The sequence below is a fragment of the Gnatocerus cornutus genome, chromosome 9 (genome assembly GCF_029298725.1).
Source record: "Gnatocerus cornutus isolate USDA-ARS CGAHR chromosome 9, icGnaCorn1.1, whole genome shotgun sequence".
NCBI classification, from domain to species: Eukaryota; Metazoa; Arthropoda; class Insecta; order Coleoptera; family Tenebrionidae; genus Gnatocerus; species Gnatocerus cornutus.
This window is the reverse complement of record NC_142241.1, coordinates 6,100,046-6,120,059: the sequence shown is the minus strand read 5'-3', so window position 1 is coordinate 6,120,059 and position 20,014 is coordinate 6,100,046. Positions and strand designations below refer to the sequence as shown.

The following is a 20,014-nucleotide window of genomic DNA, read 5'->3' as shown; positions in this document are numbered from 1 at the left end:
ACAATTTTATTACCAACATTCAACATAGAAGAGGGTCCATTATAATAAACCAACATATTTCGTATTAATATGGTCATGGTAGTGCAATAATCCCAACATGGTTTTATGTCCTATTTTACGAAATAATTTGCATTCTGCATGTGGAACTTTACACGGTTGCACGTCGTTTCCTATGCACGAAATTTTTTAGCCTCCAAAAATAGACTATTTTATTACCTGCGAATATTAGAACGCAATGAATCCACTTGTTTACGGAATCTGCAAATACATCACTACGCATTTCCGTATCAATACACATAAATTGAACCGATTAAGGTGCTTCAACGTAAAACGTTCTACGTAGTGCGGTGTAAATGAAAACGTTTTAAGAATACTAATTACATGTTGATCGTAAAAGTAGAGGTAATGTACGGGAGTTCACGGTCGGTAAATTTTAAATCGATTTTGGAAAAATTTGACCAAGGAAAAGAAGCTGAAATGATAATCGCTTCCGGTATAAAAAAAAACGATTTGACATATATGAGAACTTAGAAAATCGCCTTTTAACAGTTTTATTATCCACACGATGCACAAAATATCGATATCAAATGCATTTATTATTGTGGCGAAAGTGATTGATGAGAACTGAAATGTTTTGTTATCATTCCTGCAATTCTTTTATAAATTCAATTAAGTTAATTAAATTACTTTGTTTGTATTAAACTGATAACAACATCATGCAACTGTTGTTTTTCATTTGCAATATTGTAGCCACACGCAAGTTATTTTCTCAAAAATAAGATCATTCCTTTGATGTTTTGAACGAAAGCTTGTGCTTTTAAAAGAATTCTCGTATTTTTTTGACGTTCACCGTATGATTCAACTTAATTAAAAACGTAATTCTTTTAAAATAAGAAAACTGGAATCGCTTTCTATAAATCTGCCTTCCGATCTAGCTTAGATTTGAAGTTAAGGAAGCTTTGTAATTTGAATTAAATTGGTAACTCTGCTAAAGCTCTTCTTTGACAGTTTAAGGTTGAAAATTCATTGTTTAACACTGCTGCCAACAACTGAAACTTCTTAGGCTCACTTCATGGAAAATTTTAAGAGTGTTATGCGTATGCTGCAGAGCGTTTGATACCTGTTAACTTTAATTGTCAACATCACATCATTAGAAATAACATTGAATCATCATTTTGATTACTAATGCCAACATAATCCTGCTTTAGAGAATGAAACTTGGTTCCGAATCAAACCATATTGGAAACTAGGAATAAATGAAATCAAGGTTAGTGAGACGACTGTCAAGTTGTAATTAATTTGTGGGTTTACGACATAATTGTTACAAATTGCAAATTAGCGGCAATTATCGGATGTCAGGTAGAAGGGAAATGTATCGAAAAGGAAGCCCCTAGGGATAAATTTATATTTATGACCTTAAAGAAGTCTAATTAATTAGTGAACAGCTACTGGACAAACGCAGAACTCCAAGAAAAAGTATCCAGGCGGAAATCTCATTTATGTACCTTTTCAAAGGTTCAACCAGATACATAAATTAATGGTACGTTTTGTTCCACTTCCCTTACGATATCCACGACTAAGTTAAGTCATACTTTGAATGTTTACGTAATGAGCCAGTATTTGTGCTAATTCAATAAAAACCACGTGCGAAAATACCGTGACATTTGCACTGCTTCGAATTCCGAACCTTTAGGTCCCAAAAATGGTACTCAGTGAAGGGAACCTCCAAGTACCTACCTGCTCGTAAAAAGATCATAACAGGTACATAATGTACAATTACCATTCAGTATTGGTCCTTTTGTGCCCCTTTTCCTCGCGAAATTCGGCGACCGTTAGGTGTCTGTCCCGCTCTTCCACCATCTCCTTCGCGCACCTCCGATCAATACCTCCACGCATCCGTGTCCGGGCCATGCATGTGCGGCCAGTCGGCATGAGCCAGTGCAGTTCGCAGTCCACCTGGACGCCATCGTCGTGGTGTCGCACCTCGTAGAGCATGCGGGACGATGATGACGCCACCTGCCGCCGATGATGATCTGGTGTCGGCGGGACAATGGCTCGAAGAGAATTCCGCACTGGTGGAGAAGTGGCTGCGGCAGCATGCATCCACAGGATTTCGAAGACGAGTCCAGGATGCAGTTACCACCAGCGATCTCTTCCAACGCTGGCTTCTGGGCCATCCAAAAGGCGACCCCGAAGCCATGGAGGAGTCCGAATTGTTTATGGAGTTAATTCGAGACGTCGCTAATGAGCTGGATATAGACGTGCTCTGTCATAAGATCTTGAGGAACGTGAGTTTGCTGACGAGGGCTGATAGAGGATCGTTGTTTCTTACGAGGGGACAAGGAGAAGATAAGTATTTGGTAGCCAAGCTGTTTGATGTCAGGCATGATACGACGCTGGAAGAAGCGGTTAAATTGGCCAAGTCGGAAGATATCAGGCTTCCGTTTGGGGTTGGCATCGCGGGGACGGTGGCGCAGAATAAGATATACATTAACATCAAGGATGCCTACAATGTGAGTTCCAAAAAAGATATTTCATTGAAAAAAAAAATCCCCAAAGCTGGAAGACAATTTTCTTCGGTGTTTTCTTACTCCTGCTTAGACCAAATTTAGTAAAAACCCCGTTAAAGATTTACAGGGTGTCTCTGAAATTTTTAAATAATATCCTACGTCTATTGATTTAAAAATGTACACAGTGTCAGTATAAAAATACACTCCTAAATATAAAAGATTCGGTTTTAAGTTTCTTTTTTTTTCAGAACAAGTTGTTTCTTCAATCGTTTAGTAGTTGTTTTTAATTAAAATGTCACAAGAAAGACATTCTTCTATTTTTTGATTACATATCATAAAACTGTAACTCAGTGACGTCGCGACGCCAGACGCTTCAATGGACAGTAGTCTTAATTAAATTTGTTCAATTAAAACAACACACGCGAAACAACGAAATTTGTTATAAAAGGTCCAACCTATTATTCCCAATAGTAAATAGAAAAAGAGGGAAACAAATGTTTTCTAGCGATTTTGTACAAAAAAGAAATGCGATCTACGATTCAAACTGTTTGCCTAAAAATCTAAATATTGAACGCAAATAAATTTGCATTGTACCAGAGGCATTTCCACACAAACAAACCAACTATTTTTATTTCTCCCTTGATGTGTTGCGGTTTTACGATACAGCATGTTTAGTGAAAACCATAAATTCGAAATAAAACCAAAAATTAATTGTGCTCATAACGTTTTAATTATTCAAACCATGCATAAATGGGTTTTATTTACTCCATGATAGATAGCTATTTCGAAAAGTTACGTTATTAATCTTGAAGTTGCGATCAATCAAACTCAAATATGGCCAAAATCTATCACAAAGGACGTGATCACACTATTTAAAAGCGTTTAGAAATGAATCAATTTGTGCATTTATTATTCACGTAATGATTAATTATCCATAAAAGGTCTTGATTTTAGGCCTGGAAACATTCTCAAGGCAATTCAATTCTATTTGTTTAACAGTGATGTCAAAATCAGATGTAACAGTGATCAAAGTTTTAATGCTCATCCTGGTAAAGATAATATAAAAATGTTCATGTATAATCAAATATGACTATCATCATTGTTAATGGACTACGACACTGAATCTTCGTGTTTGTTTTGACAGATATGAGTGAAATTTTTAACAAACAAAAATCAAACAAAAATGTTTGGTGTCATTTTAAAAATTGTTTAAACAAACGCTATAAGTTCCTGTAAACAGCGTGAAGTGTTTGGCGTGATGTTCTGTAATAAATAATACAAACATGTCAAAAAGTAGTTTAAAAAAACTCTTACAAAACTTGAAACTACTGGTTATTACGTACATAGAGTAAATAATTTATTGATAATAGAAAGTCTGACCTTTCTTTATTTAAATTTACGAGTGCGACATTTAATTAAAATGTCAAAAATAATTTTTCGTACTAAAATTTCGTTGAACAAATCAACAAACTTTTTCCAATGTGTTATCGCGATCTTTGTAAAAAAGTGTCTGCCTCTATTAGCGTTATTTGTCCAGTTTAACTAATGAGTTAAACTGGACAAATAACGCTAATAGAGGCAGACACTTTTTTACAAAGATCGCGATAACACATATGATAAATAAACAAACAGAAAACATTAACATAAATAATAAATGTCTTAAATAATTCAAATCAGTTTGCTTTTATTTATATGAAAATCCCGACCCTCTATTGAAGGGGTTGATATTAATAATTGATCACAGGTGCTCTTAATAATAAATTTGACAAGAGATAAGGGTAGTAAAATCCGAGTCATTTTTAATGAAACCGCTCGTTTTAAACCAAGCGAATAAAAGGGAGTTTTTGCACTTACAGATTATACACCTGTCTTGCTAAAATTAGAGTTGACTTAACGTTGTCCTCAGCGTGATTATGTCTTAATGTGAAAAATAAATATGAAACGAAGCAAGTTGAGATGTTAATAAAAAAAAACGAGAGAAACTCGGGATCATTAAGAATATAATTTCGCCAGAAACTAAAATTTGTTGCTTTTAGAGCAAGTGAATGCAAATATTCGCGTGTTTGCTTGTGTTGAGTTAATTTAGATCTTTAATGAGCTCTGCAGCAAACATGGCGACAATTAGATTTTCAAACTTCACACGAGTTTTTAGGGTTCAGAGCCCAATTGTGTCCTTTTTTGCCTTATCATCCTTACTTTCCCAACATTGACTTTATTCATCGCTTTTATCTGAAGATATTGGAAATCATATTTCTTTTCGTGCTAACAAAATGTCACATAAAAGAGGTCAGAGCCACAATTTGTATCTTCCCCACATCGCAATATTAAAGCCCGGAGGTCGTTTTTTTAATAATAATCAACTTTGCCCTGTGAAACTTTAACGCAGATTTCGCACAGTACCTGCCTCATCGATCCGCTGAATGTAAAATCTCTGGTCCAGCTCTCTTCTGTTAAAAACTCGCACAATCGATTGACGAATTTGTCAAAACCGTCACGTTTGTTTTTATAACCTCGACTTGAAAGGTTCGGATTCGGCAAAGGAGAGCATAAATAAATAAAAAGGAAAGATGACCTTTCCGTTGTTGGTTTAGGATGAAAGAATTTGGAAATTAATCCACATTTAAGTTGATTATTTTATTAAACGCCACGCCTTAACTCCTCCCATGAAAATGTGCAAATAAACATGTTTAAAACACTTTCGCTTATTAGTGCTGAAAATGGTATTTGTTCGGGGAAATTAACCGGAAATATCGACTATCGACAACCGATACGATTTGACAGTAACCTAGATGTCGAAGCTGCATTAAGTTCATCGAGATTTTTTACGAGAAAAGTCGCAAAGTTGGGTCAGATAAAATTAGGTGAAGCAGAGGACGGATAATGGGGGAAATAACTCACTTTTGAAGCAGAGTTTATGATAATATTGATACAAGAAAAAGTTAATGCTGAAAATAAATCAAATCAAAACAATCAGATCTCTCAAATTTGATTCGAGAGGGATTTAAGCCCGCGATTTTTTATTATAACCTTGCACTGATTTATCCTTTTGTTTCGTACAAAACCGCTTTCCATCAACTTCAATATTTCAGATCAAATACACCTGAAGTTGAGCACCTTTCGACTTTATATTTTTCAACGAAATTTCCATTTTCCGGTTCCGTTCTTTTGCACTTAGCTTCCCACCTTCTTTACAAACATCTCGAGGAAACGTCAACATAAAATTAGCTTCACCGATTGCTCTTTCATTACGCTCTTAATCGTTCTTTTTAAGATCGGCAGAAGTGGTTAAAATGTCACATTTAATGTCTGTTTGATGCATATCGACGTCATTCCACTTTACTGGAGCTAAAATAAAAGCAACCGTTTACCTGTGATCTGACACGTTATGAGCTTGATTATCCCCTTTGAACCTTTCATTTTTTCCATCTGTTATTGAAATTTGCGTGATTTCGTTTCGAATTGGAGCCGTTGAGAAATATTTTACAAATAAGACAATTTAGAAAACGTCCAGTCGTCAGAAATTAGTCAGACTTGGAGGGTAAGCGCAGGATTTGAGCCAATCAGTATCGATTTATTGTTTTTCTAATGCAATCAACAAATGGTGTAGCAAATTGACGCCATTAACATACAAATGATTTCGTTAGCATAATGTTTGAAGATTGTCATCGATCGGTGGCGACGAAACTGTTTCGTTTTGCATGCATTCGGTTTCGGACAGGACAAATAAGAGGAGGAAATGGAGCAAGTTCCATCTGGTAATGAAATGACACAATAACACCTTTGGCTGCTTTCGAAGCATATCGAGGGTGAAGAATCCTATTTGACCCTGCTGCCCAATGTTGTTAAAAATTGATCCGAAAAGAGCCACCAAGAGGATTAGGTCAATAAAAATAGCGACAAAACTTTACAAATTTGTTGATAACGGTCTAATGTAACGAGTGTTTTTCTTGGTTTCAGGATCCTCGTTTCAGCAGCGACGTAGACTTGAAAACTGGCTATAAGACCAACTCCATCCTGTGCATGCCAATCTGTAACTATGACGGTGAAGTAATCGGCGTGGCTCAAATAATAAACAAGACGAATGACTCCCAAGAGTTTACTCCACACGACGTCGAAGTTTTCCGGCGATACTTGACTTTCTGCGGGATCGGAATACAAAACGCTCAACTCTTCGAGGTCTCGGTATTGGAGTACAAGAGAAATCAGGTAAAGAATGCCACCACCAATCGCGGAAAAATCCCAACGATCGATGTAAATTTCACAAGTCAGCCTGAGGGAGATTATTAGGAATTTTGTCAGCGTCGAGTCGAAGGGGTGGAATGACCGATTATTTTATTGGTCGATTTTACCCGCATTGCACGATTGATGGGGTACCGCAGAGGTGCCTCTGGGACCCTCATGATTCACAAGAACAAACACCGACGTGATTGTAAATCTTGGTGAAGTTTGCTTTAAATTAAAGTTAGATCCTTGACCTAAAGAAAGTCAGGCGTCGTAAAACTTATTATTTATCGTGGTTCTATATTTAACTTTCGAAAGTTGCGCGGGCTAAATTTAGTCCACTAAATTAAAAAATGTCCATTACCCCTTCATTCACACGTCGGCTTTGTACTTACCCCTAATAAAACTTTCATTCGACATCAAAGCACCCTCACGACTTAATTTATTTAAAAATGCAAACGACTGCTTTTCGGCACATTATAGCGAAATCGGGCGTCTGAGCACCCGCTCTTGATGAATAACCTCATTTCGTTATCATCATTTTTCTTTGCTTTTTGCAGATATTACTAAACTTGGCACGAAGCATATTCGAGGAACAGAACAACCTGGAATGTTTAGTCACAAAAATAATGCGGGAAGCACAGGATTTATTAAAGTGCGAAAGATGCGCCGTTTACTTAATGGATCTGGATTGTGGCGAAGCCGTAAGTACAACAATGTATCTTAAAAATCAATTAGGGGCGCATCACGGTAATGCGGGGTTGCTGTAGCGACTAGAAAAGTAGGTGAAGTGGCTTCTGGCAAAATAAATAGAGGCAAGAAAATGGCACAATTGCAAGACAGCCGTTTCGTACTGAATTTCCAGTACCGTTCAATGAGAAGGCCGAATCTCAAATATTCACAAAAAACTATTCAACTGAAAACGGCCTTTTTCCCAGTTCTATTTTCCAATTTCCCAACAATGCCCTCTCAGAGAAATCCTTTGTGCAAAGCTCGCCACCTGCGATTAACAATTGCCTCGCAATGCATTGAGCTCGAACAATTTTCCACCTCTCAGATTGTAGATGGGAACAATCCGAACTGCAAGAAAACTCGAAAATTAGCACCGAAGGTTTAATAAAGACCTTTTGTTTCGAAACGATTCCATATTAGCCGGATCCGCTTGCGCCTACAGCCATCCTACTAATTCCCTCCGTTAGCAGGAAATTATCAAATAATAACTACCCTACTTCACCCCGAGTCAATTTGAATTTTTCCATTGTTTGACCCGTAAAATCTAAGAAACTGAATGAGACACTCGACGACTAGCAAAGTCTGGATCGATGCGAGATAAACTTAACGAGATTAGATCGACTAAAAATAAAAACACTCTGGTAGAAAGAAAAAAATAGAGTTTATGTGCGCGCTATAAAAATATGGCGAGGTGGTGGACTTTACAATCGCGGGGTTCTTTTATCTTTTTTAATTATCTTTCAATTTGCCTGACATAAATTTGTGCTTTGAGATCGGAGATGAGGATTATGACCGGAATGGAAGGAAACAAATCTAGCAATTAGATTAACGAGGACGAATTTGTTTCAAAAGAACAAAAATTGTCTGCAAACTCACTTTAAACTGATGCGCGGAAATTAACACACCGCCCCTATAATCAAAATTTCTTCCAGAACCATTTAGAACGCATCCTGGAACGTCCTGGAAGGATAATCCGGCGTCACGCACCCTTAAACCGTGTAGAAAGTGGAGCAGTAACAGCCGAAGACATGCGGGAAAGTGGTTTAAGAACCCCTTGTTCCTTTACCACCATTTTCGAGTTAAGGGATGGAGGGACAAAGACGCTAGTTTCAAGACCCTCTTCCTTCGATTTACAAAGCTCTACGTTGGCTCAAATTGCTAGCTACGCGGCGTCCACTGGCCAGATCTTAAATATAGGGGATGTAAGGACGTGGTTGAACGAACAGCACAGCGAAGGGGATGCTGAATCCGCAAGGACTATTCTTTGTATGCCTATCCTCAACGGCCAAAGGAACCTTATAGGTAATTTTGAACGAGTACTATGCAGCCAACAATACAGGTATTATTTATTCATACGTAACTTGTGTATTAAAAGGGTTGTGAATCAGGACGTTTTATTTTTTAATGCGCGCAGAAATTCTACTCGTGGCGTTAAAAATTTACGAGTACCGGCAATAAAAATATATGGGGAAAAATTCATAAAGGAAAAAGCTTTCCTGGGTTCAATTATTTATGTGGTATTAAAAGCAAGAAATCGAAACAACGGATTTATGTTAGCTGACGCTGTCCGCGCAAAACAAGTTCCAGTTTTAATAAAATTTCTCCCCTAAATGTAAAAAAGCAATTTTATGACCGCTAATGTCCCGGCCGTGACACAGACAAATTCTCTTTTCTACCATTATCTCGATTTCCGCCAACGAAAAATCTTCCCAGATAATTCCTCAAAACATCACCGACGTTTTTGTTGATTGTTGTGGTTAGTTTTCTATTTGATGAAACTCGAATAAAAGCAGCCCTTCCTCCATGTCCCTTTACAACACCCGACTCGACAACTTTGTAACATTTTCAGAGATAAATGGTCGTCGCGAGTCTCAAAACTTGTTCTGAAAAGATTTCAGTTATCCATATTTGATCTTAAAGAGTAGCGTATCGACCCCTAAAACTGGGTCATCCGCAACACTCCGTTTAATTATTAAGACCCTTTTTTAACATTAATAGATCGTAACTTGTTATTTATTCACCATCATGTTCAATAATACGGGAGATTTCCTTATTTTAACTTTTTCCAGGTGTTGCCCAGCTTATAAACAAAGATAATGGCACCCCGTTTACCGACTGCGACGTTTCCTTATTCGAAGCGTTTGCGATTTTTTGCGGCTTGGGTATTCATAACACCCAAATGTACGAGAACGCTTGTAAGCTGATGGCCAAGCAAAAAGTCGCTTTAGAATGTCTTTCTTATCATGCGACGGCGAGCAATGATGCCACTGACAAGCTCCTGAAGGAAGAAGTCCCATCCGCTGAAATTTTCAACTTGTACAGCTTCACATTCATCGACTTTGACCTGTCGGATGACGACACGTGCAAAGCAACGATTCGAATGTTTCTCGAATGCAATTTAGTGCAGCAATTCCACATTCCATACGAGGTGAGTTTTTTATAATTTTTTATTACACAATGGCGGATGCGCCGGGTGCAGAAAAGAGTCCATAATGGCCTCGTTGAGATCAGAGAGATACGATAAGTTCGGTCCAAAGAAATAACTAGAGACAAGAGTCTGGAGACTTTTCTGTCGGAGATGGGATTAAGTGAATTGTTTCCAGGACAGAAGCCACTTAGTGGGTGATATACTTTAGATGCTTTATTTCTCTGGGGATAATCGAGGCGGACTTGTTAAATGTATCGTCGGATCTTGACGAGTTAAAACTGACTCGGTTTCAGGGGAGAAAGGGTTGTTAGCCGAAGCTAACAGAAAAGAGAAGTTTTTGAAAGGAATTTTGTCTCGTTGCAATTTTAGAAGAACTTTTCCGGAATGTTAATCTGTTATCATCGGAATTTTTGCTTAATTTTAAAAAGAATTCAGAGAACAACTAAAGCGCGATTATAAGAAGAAAATTCGCCTGAAAGTTCATATTTCCAATTATTTGAAATAATCCTAGAAACCTTCAAAGCAAAGGATTTCCAGATTCTATCGCGACTAACTTTTAAAAATTCACAAATGAGACCAAGGAGAATTCTCGGTGAACCCTGAAAAATGAGAAAAGAACTACGTAAGTAAAATAAATCACTGATTAAATTTTGATACTGCTTCTGCAAACCGAATCTAAAAATAAATTCGACTCGACTTCAAATTACGTTCCAGTAATTTTAGCGACGTATTCTCTAAAAAGATAAGCTTCTCTTCGGTAAATTGTTTGCTCTGAATTACTTTCGGTGAATTTACCGGACACGGAAATGAAACCTGTCAAGGACAATCGATAAGATCTCGTTAAAGGACTACGCGGCTTCCTTTGATTCCAGGTCCTATTGACGGGATTCTCCTTTTAATTAAGTGCATGATTGATGGGTAAATTAATTAAAAAGTTATTTTTGACGAGAACTTTGCTACCTGTGTTAATGACTATAATGCTTCAAGTTTAATACAGTTTTCGTTACTTATCCCACGAATTTACATTTAAAATGGATTCTTGAATCAATAGCGTCGCAGACTGATCTAAATGAAGTACTTTGAAACTAGTTCCAAGACGATTTAATTACTTTGAAATTGTGAAATTACTAATTAATAGCAAAGTACATTAGGGAGTAGCGAGATGTGTTTAACTGAGGGAGTTTGGTTGGTTTTTTAGGGAGTTTATTTGGTTTTTGGATGGTCTCAAGGGTGTCTTGTTCAAACAGTAAACTAGAAGTGGTGTAGTGCGCTTTTCTCGGAGCGTTTGTTGTTAACTGGACGATTTATTGGGAGTTTTATAGCGAAGCGTCGAATCTTAGCCCTGAGCGCGTACATCTAATTTCAAAGGCTTGTTCTAGTAAACATAGTTCCGTAAAATTTCATAATAAAAACTTTGCTCTCGTGAAGTTGATTATATTCTGAATCCTTGGGTTTCCGCGCTAAAATTAGACGCTAAGACACTCAAACCTGTCAGAATCCACCCGGATCAAACACTGTTCAAAGGAGAAGTAAATAACGATTTTCCGTAGTTTTATATATCAGAATAATCTCTTTAATGCTTGACAGCCCGGCTGACTTCTAAAGCGGAAAATTGATGTTGAAATCGTTGAAATTATTGTAGCCTGATTTTTATTCTCTAAACAAACCCGTGCTCTATTCACTTAACACATCCAATTCAATCTTGCTAAAAAACTTAGCTCTCCACCACAATGTTGTCTTTCTCTGAAAGCAAGTCGTATCAATATTGTGATAGTTATAGCCACAGAACGGGTTTTGTTTAATTTTCTATTGTGGAAGTTTAGAGTTGTCACAACAGGAAATTAAATCTCGGGTTTGAAACGGAACGTTGAAATTAAAAACGTTTCTTTGTAACTTGAAGGAAAATGCATAGAACCCGGAAAGGGAGCTCCGATAATTCCTCATTGCATTTTAAAGGCGAGCCTCACCGTGATAAAGTTAATTGAAATGTTCGCTAAACTGACGGCTCGGTTTTTAGACATCAATCAATTAGCGCGAGGATAAACGTTTGTTGAGACAGTGGAATTGTCAATTATTACGATAATTGGATATTGAATGGATGTCTAATGGGGTTGGCTATTGTTTGTGGTGTGCGGTTGTTACTGGATTCCAGAGTCGGTTATAAACCATGGTAATAATGTCCGACATGGTTTCGCGGGAAAAGTGGAGCAATAGGGAGTCATTTTTTTTTTATTTCAGGTTCTTTGCCGATGGATTCTCAGCGTGAAGAAGAACTACCGCCCTGTAAAATACCACAATTGGCGTCATGCCCTCAACGTAGCCCAAACCATGTTCGCCATGTTCAAAACCGGGAAAATGGAGCGTTTCATGAGCGATCTCGAAATGTTGGGACTATTAGTGGCGTGTTTGTGCCACGATTTGGACCATAGAGGCACTAATAATGCGTTCCAGACCAAGACAGAGTCCCCACTAGCCATCTTGTACTCCACAAGTACCATGGAACATCACCATTTCGATCAATGCGTCATGATTCTCAATACAGACAGCAATAATATATTCCAAGTAGGTGGGTTTAGTTGTACACACATTCTTGCGCTTGAACTACGATTTGATTGATAGAGGGAATTATCTGCGAACAACAGATTTGGAATTGTTTTCAATCTCGCGTAATGTGGGGGATCATGTGTCAGATGAATGAAAGTTGACTTGCTCTATTTCCGCCGGTTCAGATTTTAGAAATAGAGTTACAGAGAGACGACAGGTGCGCCTGCGGGAGACAAAGTTTGAAGGGTTGCAAAGAACAAGCTCTTGTTTTATAACTTGGGACTCACGTGTTTGCGCGGAAAAGAAAAGAAGATTTAATATTTCAGTTGCTGCAGAAGTCACGTCGGAGACGCCATGCTTTGATTATCCGCAGGGTCATAAATGATTCTTTAAATTTTAAATAAAGTTTAAATGACCATTTGTCTTCTTCTTTCGTCCCGCTTTAATCTAATCTGACGCGATATTCTCGTCAACCGGTAATTCCCGTTCCTTTTTCCCATTTTAAACAGATGGAATTCGTCAGAGCAGCACCTCTATTTTCGCTACAACCTTTGCCACCGTCTTATCAAACAGGTTCACATACCGAAAACAAATTTCGTGTTTCAGTTGACTGAAACCCCGATAAACGAACATTTGCTTTAGGGGCTCCTTCGAGCACAATCACAAATTCAACTGCTTAGAAAGTTGATAAGTCATTCATGTGTGTCAGGATGATGATTATGACATCAGGTGGTTTCAGGCTTTGTCCACGGAGGATTACCGAAGAGTGATGAAACTTGTGGAAACGGCAATTTTATCGACTGATCTCGCAATGTATTTCAAAAAACGGAACAGGTTTTTGGAACTGATCGACAACGGGGAGTTCGATTGGCAGAGTGACGACAAAAAGGAACGTAAGTTGCAATTAGTAATTTTAACTGTCGCGTTTAATTAAAGCTAGAGGTAGCTATTTGTAGCGATAATTAAGTGGCGGTGTCATCTCAGACTTCCTCCATTTCGGTTAATAATGCTAATAGCCAAGATAATACTCCTCAGAGTGTCGTTCGAGCAAGTTTCAGCTAAACGACTGGAACGGGGTTTGCAACTCCTCCTAACGTTCTCTATTTTTTAGTACTCTCCGGAATGATGATGACTGCTTGTGATGTAAGCGCCATCGCCAAACCGTGGGATGTTCAACACCGCGTCGCGAAGCTCGTCGCCGATGAGTTTTTCGATCAAGGAGACATGGAGAAAATGCAGTTGAAAGAACAACCAATCGTACGCCCGTCAGCAATTTCACAACAATTTTCCAATTTCTGTTTTTCAGGCGATGATGGATCGCGAACGCAAAGACGAATTGCCTCAAATGCAAGTGGGATTTATCGATGTCATTTGTTTGCCGTTATATCGAGTTTTATCCGAAACATTTCCCTGGGTTAAACCCTTGTATCAAGGGACCTTGGAGAATAGGAAGCATTGGCAGGATTTAGCTGAGAAAGTCGAAATGGGCCTTACATGGATCGATCATGATACTATCGACAAACCCGTCGAAGCGTTCGCAGGTAGATGAATATTTGAGGTGTTATTGGATAAGGCTCTCCTGGGGGCTTCTCTCGAAGGGGGAATAAAAATTTAATCAACGTTCAGAAGGAGCGCGCGGTCGATATTTCCTTCACACAAATTTGGCGAAAAAGATATTAATATGGAGCGTTGTTCACACGAAAATTGAAATAAAACAGTTACAAACGAAAATGTAACTGCCCCTAGTGACCAAGTTGTTTTAGACCCGGCGCATCCACCATTTTCGACGCCGGAAATAAAAGTAAAATTTGTTCGCTAATTAACTTCTGCTTTGTTTCAGGAACTGAAGAGACCAAAGACATAGAATTTACTGTTCAAACCCTTCATACTAACCCAGCGGTTCAGCAGGTACCACCTCTGGGACAAAAGTTGAAACGTAATAAACACAAATTGTGTTGCATATTGTGACATACCCCGTTTATAAAAAATGATTAAAATTTTCTTACATCATTGATATTGTAGAAGAAAATTGGGAAATGCTCATATTTACGTCATCACGGGAGAATATTTTTCATCGCGAGAGGGAAAGAGTGGTCATGTTGGAATTCAAAAGACATTTTGTAATTATATTTGTATCTAACAGCAAATAAAATGTATATAGAAAATAAACAGTAATTTGAGAAAGATAACAATTTTTTACATGTCTCGCTTTCGTTTCGATGGAGGAATGAAATCTCATCGTTTTGTGGATTCTTTGATCCACTTATAACGCTACTTTCTTTATAGGAAATCTAATATTGGCGCAAAAAGTGTTTATGATAGTTTCTTTATTCCTGTAACCAGTTAACAATCGACTTTGCATTGATAATTGAAACTTCATGTTGGTAATGACGATAAAATGTAACGAAAAATGTAATTTCACTTAATTGAGATAGACCGGTTCATATCAAGCGTAATTATAACTTACTTGCAAATTACAGTTTACGCTTGATGCAGCTGTGATCGATGCCACAAAAAGAACAAAACTCGCTTAAATACCTGCAGGAAGATCTAAAAACAGAGGCCATGGGTGACGGAAGATTGCCCCATTATTGTTAAAAAATATCTAGATTTCATGAATACGCCAACATTATCGAAACTCTAGCTTTTCCGATTCTTGTTTCAACTTTTTGGAATCTTCGGTTCTAGGAAAAAAGGATGAATTAAAAAACTAGGAATTGGCAATTTCGTTCTGCTCGTTGGGTTTGGTTTTTAAATTGGATGTAAAGCGAGTACTTAATCATACTAAAGCCATTCATTTAGTGCAATTATTGTTATTGGCTCGTGTTTATGTGCGCCGTAGTAAGATGACCTAATTTCCGCGTGCTCGAAATCCACGTTACCGAGGTTTGTTTTTGGGAAACTCTAGAAGATAAATAGACAAAATATTTATTAGAATTTCCAAAAAAACTGTTAAGTAATAAATAATAACATAGAGATAATAAAAACCATTTACAAGTATAAAAATAATTATAAACATATTAGTAACCACTTAACACAATACATTCGGACTTTTTTACAAAAGTAACACAATATGAATAAAATAATAGCACCACCCAATCGACAAGTCGGATTTTGCACCAGTGGCGTAACAACAAAACTTCTGTGATAGAAAGAGTATAAAAGTTGACTCGTCCACTGCATGCACGTCATTATGCTACACAAAAACAAAAGCGACATTTTTACACCACTCCAGAAAAATCGTGTACGTCTATTACTGTATGTATGGAATCTGTGTACCCACGCTGCAAATACAAGGAACAGAGTGGTGGTGGTAATTTAGAATTTACAAAACTGATCAAAATTGGAAAACATGAATATACATTTATTTTACAACACCCTTTTGACGATACACAAGGACATTGTATTGATTTTTCAGTTGGACAAAAATTTTGACTCGAAAAAATGGAAGACGATCCATTCGAACCGTTTAGTATTGCTCTTGTAGCGAACGCAATGTTATCACTTTGTCCAACTAAAAATACAGCAGTCTAATATTAGATATAGGATTGTTTGAAAATGTTTGTTTTTCCATCTTACATAAAAAACTCCTGGGTGGAGTGAGACAATGTAAGTCATGCGTTTGGGGGCCTATCTAGACAACTTATTTCTATCACTCTCAGTCCTCTCATGCTGGGGTCTGTCAATTTTAGACCTCTTGGTTCGTATACAGTCTGGTTTTGTTCCGCTACAAACTTTGACACTTTTTTGAGACACTGCAAAAAGAATTAGTCAATACACATGATGTGAAATAGAAAGGAACATGCAAAAAGAACACAAACTGGGTTTCTCTACGCTACTTTGCTACTTGGGTGAAGAAATGGAAACTGTACCAATTAGAAGAATGAACGTGGGGAATGAAAAACCGCGATTAATTACAGGTGATCAAGTCCGTTTTTACGCTAATCGTGTAGCGAGTACGATTTCACATTTTTCAACTAAAGTAGGAAGACATGCTTATTTGTTCATTTTAGTGCTTCTAGACAAAATGTTTATTCATTTGCTTTCCGCTCATTTTTCCGGCTTGACATTTAATCAATGCAAACTTATTTCCGTGGGCTGTAATGCACTTCGGCATTGATTCGGTAACTTGAGAACTCGAGGTGAGTTCAAGCATCACAAAGTTCTTGGTCTTAATCAATGGCTGCTCCACAACATAACCATAGGAACTGAAGTTCCAAACTTTAAAGAGACGTTGGTGTATTGTTAATTAATTCTTGAACTATTGATCACGGCGAATTTCAAGATATTGGCTGAACAGAGAGAATGCAAAATGATTAACGAGGGGGAATTGGCCTGAGAAAAGCCTTGGCTTCTTCAGGAGTCTAACCGTTGTTATGAGACACTATTTTTGGGTGTACAAAAAATAAATTAAGCAAATTGGACAAAAAAAGTACTCAAAGCATGATCTGATATTTTAATATTCATAACTCGACGAATTATAGTTTTTTACGGAGTGTAAACACGTAGCGGTTAATATCAGATAACGAGGTGCGTTTTTTTGCGAAAAACATGTTTCTTTGATTCGTCAGCTAAACCACAACGCGTTCCATTAAAAGCATTAATATTGAGCACACTTTCAATGAAATTGTAGTTTCGTTTAAAGCAATGAAACCTGAGAGAAATGTGTTGTCAGTAAGTAAAATTGGATTTTTTTAGATCCTCTTATCCAGCACCTCATTTTATCAACTGTGAAAAACAAGGGCACATTTAACATGTTTGCCAACGGAATTAAAAAATTGCGGCTCCCTGTGCCAATATGTTGTTTATCTCTACATTTCCACTCTGATGTAAATAATGCTGAATTTAGTCATTTAACAATGTTACATAATACTTAAAGGTAAACTTAGGATCAAGCAAAATACCGCTAAAACAAATTTGTACAATGATGACGTTCCAAAACAATTTGTTTATCACGTCCTTGTGAATTCCATGATTTTGAATCACAGGTGATTAAACTAGAAGTTAATCCCCAAAACCGTACCAACCTTTTCGTAGTGAGTTTCCTTACAAATATAAATTAAATAGGCAGTGAGACAAGCCAGACACCCCTCGCAGTACGTAGAGCAGGTTGCATTTTCTGCCTCTGCGAAATAGCTATTCAGTCTATTGATTGTGGCCTCAAATGCTTGCCTTTCTAACTGCAATCCAACAAACTGTTAGTTACCCTAAATTAATGCAACTGGATACTAACCCTGCCTTCTAATTCTTGTGGGAATCTATTCTGAAATTTCACTACAGTCCCTTCACTATAATCTCTTTGTATAAAAACTTTCAGACACTGAGACGGCGCCATCTGTTCTGTTTCTCCAGCTCTTGAGCCATTATTATGGTGATTACTCATCGTGACTTAATTTAATTAGTTTTATAAGGAAAAGAAAATGCAAAATACGAGATCAACTTATAATATCAACACACCTCCATTTTAGCTGTCACTTCAACAGGTTGACCAACGTGCCGCAGTTAGACACCAGTTGTCACTAGCAGCGGGAAATTTAAACAGATCTCATTCGGTTGTTGGCGAGAATTGAGTACGAGATATCGTGATCGCAGCAATTAATCGAGATTTAATCAATCTCAGGTGCAATTTAAATAATTGATACAAAGCGAAGGCGAAAACTAGCGAATTAAAAAAAAGCATGACGTTGCTCTAAATATCTTATAGTATGTCGCTTCTGATAACTGATTTATCGTTGCAACAACGTTTTGCTTTAAAAATTACAATAATGAGACGTTGCTGACTGTAATCATATGCTAAACTGTGACATTAGTGGTTATCGAATTAAAATATGCAAATCTCATTAAATCTTGTGGTGTGAGCGTGATTTCACATGTGCTTACCGGTTATAAAGAAAGGGATTTTTAGCACCACTTACACTATTGTTTTTATGCTTTTTAGAACGTGGTTCTCATCCTAAATTAACTTATTATAAAAAGGGTGGTGTCCACTGATCACATTCAAGCCACTGAATTTTGGGTAGTTGAGATTGATTTTTTATGTCAGAAACTTCCAGAATAAGAATAAGATAATAAAAAGTAAATATAAATTTCTCTGCACTGTTCACGTTTTAGCCACTGACTTCCGAGAGTCCTGTCTGCGGCTTTTCTCACACTTTCTTGAAAGTTAAATAAAGCAAATGTACTTCAGAAACTTAATGAAATTAAACACTTTGATAAATTCTATTAATTAGCGAAGAACTCGATGTGGAATCCTTAAATACTTACTTATAGCAAAAACCTTTTCCCGGTTGTAATTAATTAAAAATGTAACAGATGTCGATGCGCTTTTATGCAATAATTCATCGTTAATCATCGTTTTCCCAGTGTAAGAAAATACGATAATGACACTGAAAAAATAGTGAAAATTCGTACGTATAAGGAAAGACAAGATGACATATTGCCGGCGTAACTGAAATCTTAAATTCGACATTCTAATTTGCGTACTGTCTTACAATTATTGTTATTCCTCGTTTTGAAATTATCGCTTTTATTAATTATCTCATTTCCATTATTTATCGACTGATTACGTAACCGAATTCTGGTCAATCATTTTAATAAAATTCCAACTAATTATTCGCGCGGATTAATTTAATTTCATTACAATCTGACAGTTCAGGATAATTTGAAAAATTGTTTATTGATTGTGATTGAATTCCAAGTATGCGTGAAAATGACAAACCTTGATCCATTTTCCAAGCCTACATTTTCCATTTAGCACCACAAAGCCAGCGCCCAAATCACATTTCTCTTTAACTCTCTATCACATTCTCTTATAATTTTATTCTTCACCGCAGACGCGATATTTCTAATAAAGCAAATCGAGGAGGAAATTGTCAGGAATACAACGTGACGATTACTTGACTTTCTCTGTGCAAGTGTACCTTCTGGAGTTGTTTTATTTTCACAACTACATTTTTTCTAGTATGTGCTAATTCCTACGCAGATAATTGCGAAGAATAAGTAAGTTTATGAAATTTCAGAAGTGGTGCACTTAATGATTAAACTACTGGAATTAAACTTAATTGCAGCTTCGAGGTGCACGGTTCTGTAATAATTTTACTCTTTTGATTACGACCAATCTTTTAATTTGGATGAACTAAAACTTAAAAATGCACTATTGTAGGATACCAGAACAGTTGCGAGTTTCAGTTTCAGATAGTGAATTTTTATTCCGAAATGTTTAACGTTCAGTATCTCCGAAACTATAGGTAGATGCGGTCTTCACTATCGCTTTTCTTGCGCTTTTTTTTGCTTAAAATTTGATATCTAATGTCTTACTACTTGTCTTTCTATTGATGCATAACTCAAAGGTGTTGAACAGCATTTTTGCTCCTAAAAAGATTCTTCAAAATCAGGTCTATTGCAATTAATATCTTGTTAATTTATAAAAAACTCAAATGATCGGAGCTCCGGCAACGCAGAATTTCACGCTGAATCCAAAACTGTGCGAATTTTTAACGTACGTCAACAAATAACTGGAAATATCAGTTTCTCGCATTTTGTTTGCTAAGAATTTGCTCTTACGTTTTCCGGAAATAAA

The 20,014-nt window shown here is 37.0% G+C and overlaps 2 protein-coding genes across 2 annotated transcripts; one reads left to right on the top strand and one right to left on the bottom strand.

The window, feature by feature from the left end:
* Window positions 1-1,919: 1,919 nt before the first annotated feature.
* Pde6 (phosphodiesterase 6) lies at window positions 1,920-14,598 on the top strand. Its single transcript, XM_088045870.1, has 10 exons — window positions 1,920-2,513; window positions 6,468-6,716; window positions 7,292-7,435; window positions 8,396-8,765; window positions 9,533-9,891; window positions 12,130-12,453; window positions 13,175-13,328; window positions 13,547-13,692; window positions 13,742-13,976; window positions 14,276-14,598. Exons 1-10 carry the CDS (start codon window positions 2,004-2,006, stop codon window positions 14,401-14,403), a joined length of 2,619 nt encoding a protein of 872 aa, XP_087901996.1. The 5' UTR covers window positions 1,920-2,003; the 3' UTR covers window positions 14,404-14,598.
* A 1,180-nt stretch (window positions 14,599-15,778) lies between these two features.
* On the bottom strand, window positions 15,779-17,950 carry LOC148168184 (golgin subfamily A member 7). Its single transcript, XM_088046331.1, has 3 exons — window positions 17,669-17,950; window positions 17,463-17,615; window positions 15,779-16,190 (listed from the first exon to the last, which is right to left on the bottom strand). The coding sequence occupies exons 1-3, from the start codon at window positions 17,816-17,818 to the stop codon at window positions 16,050-16,052; spliced, it is 444 nt and encodes a 147-aa protein (XP_087902457.1). The 5' UTR covers window positions 17,819-17,950; the 3' UTR covers window positions 15,779-16,049.
* Between the last annotated feature and the right edge of the window lie 2,064 nt (window positions 17,951-20,014).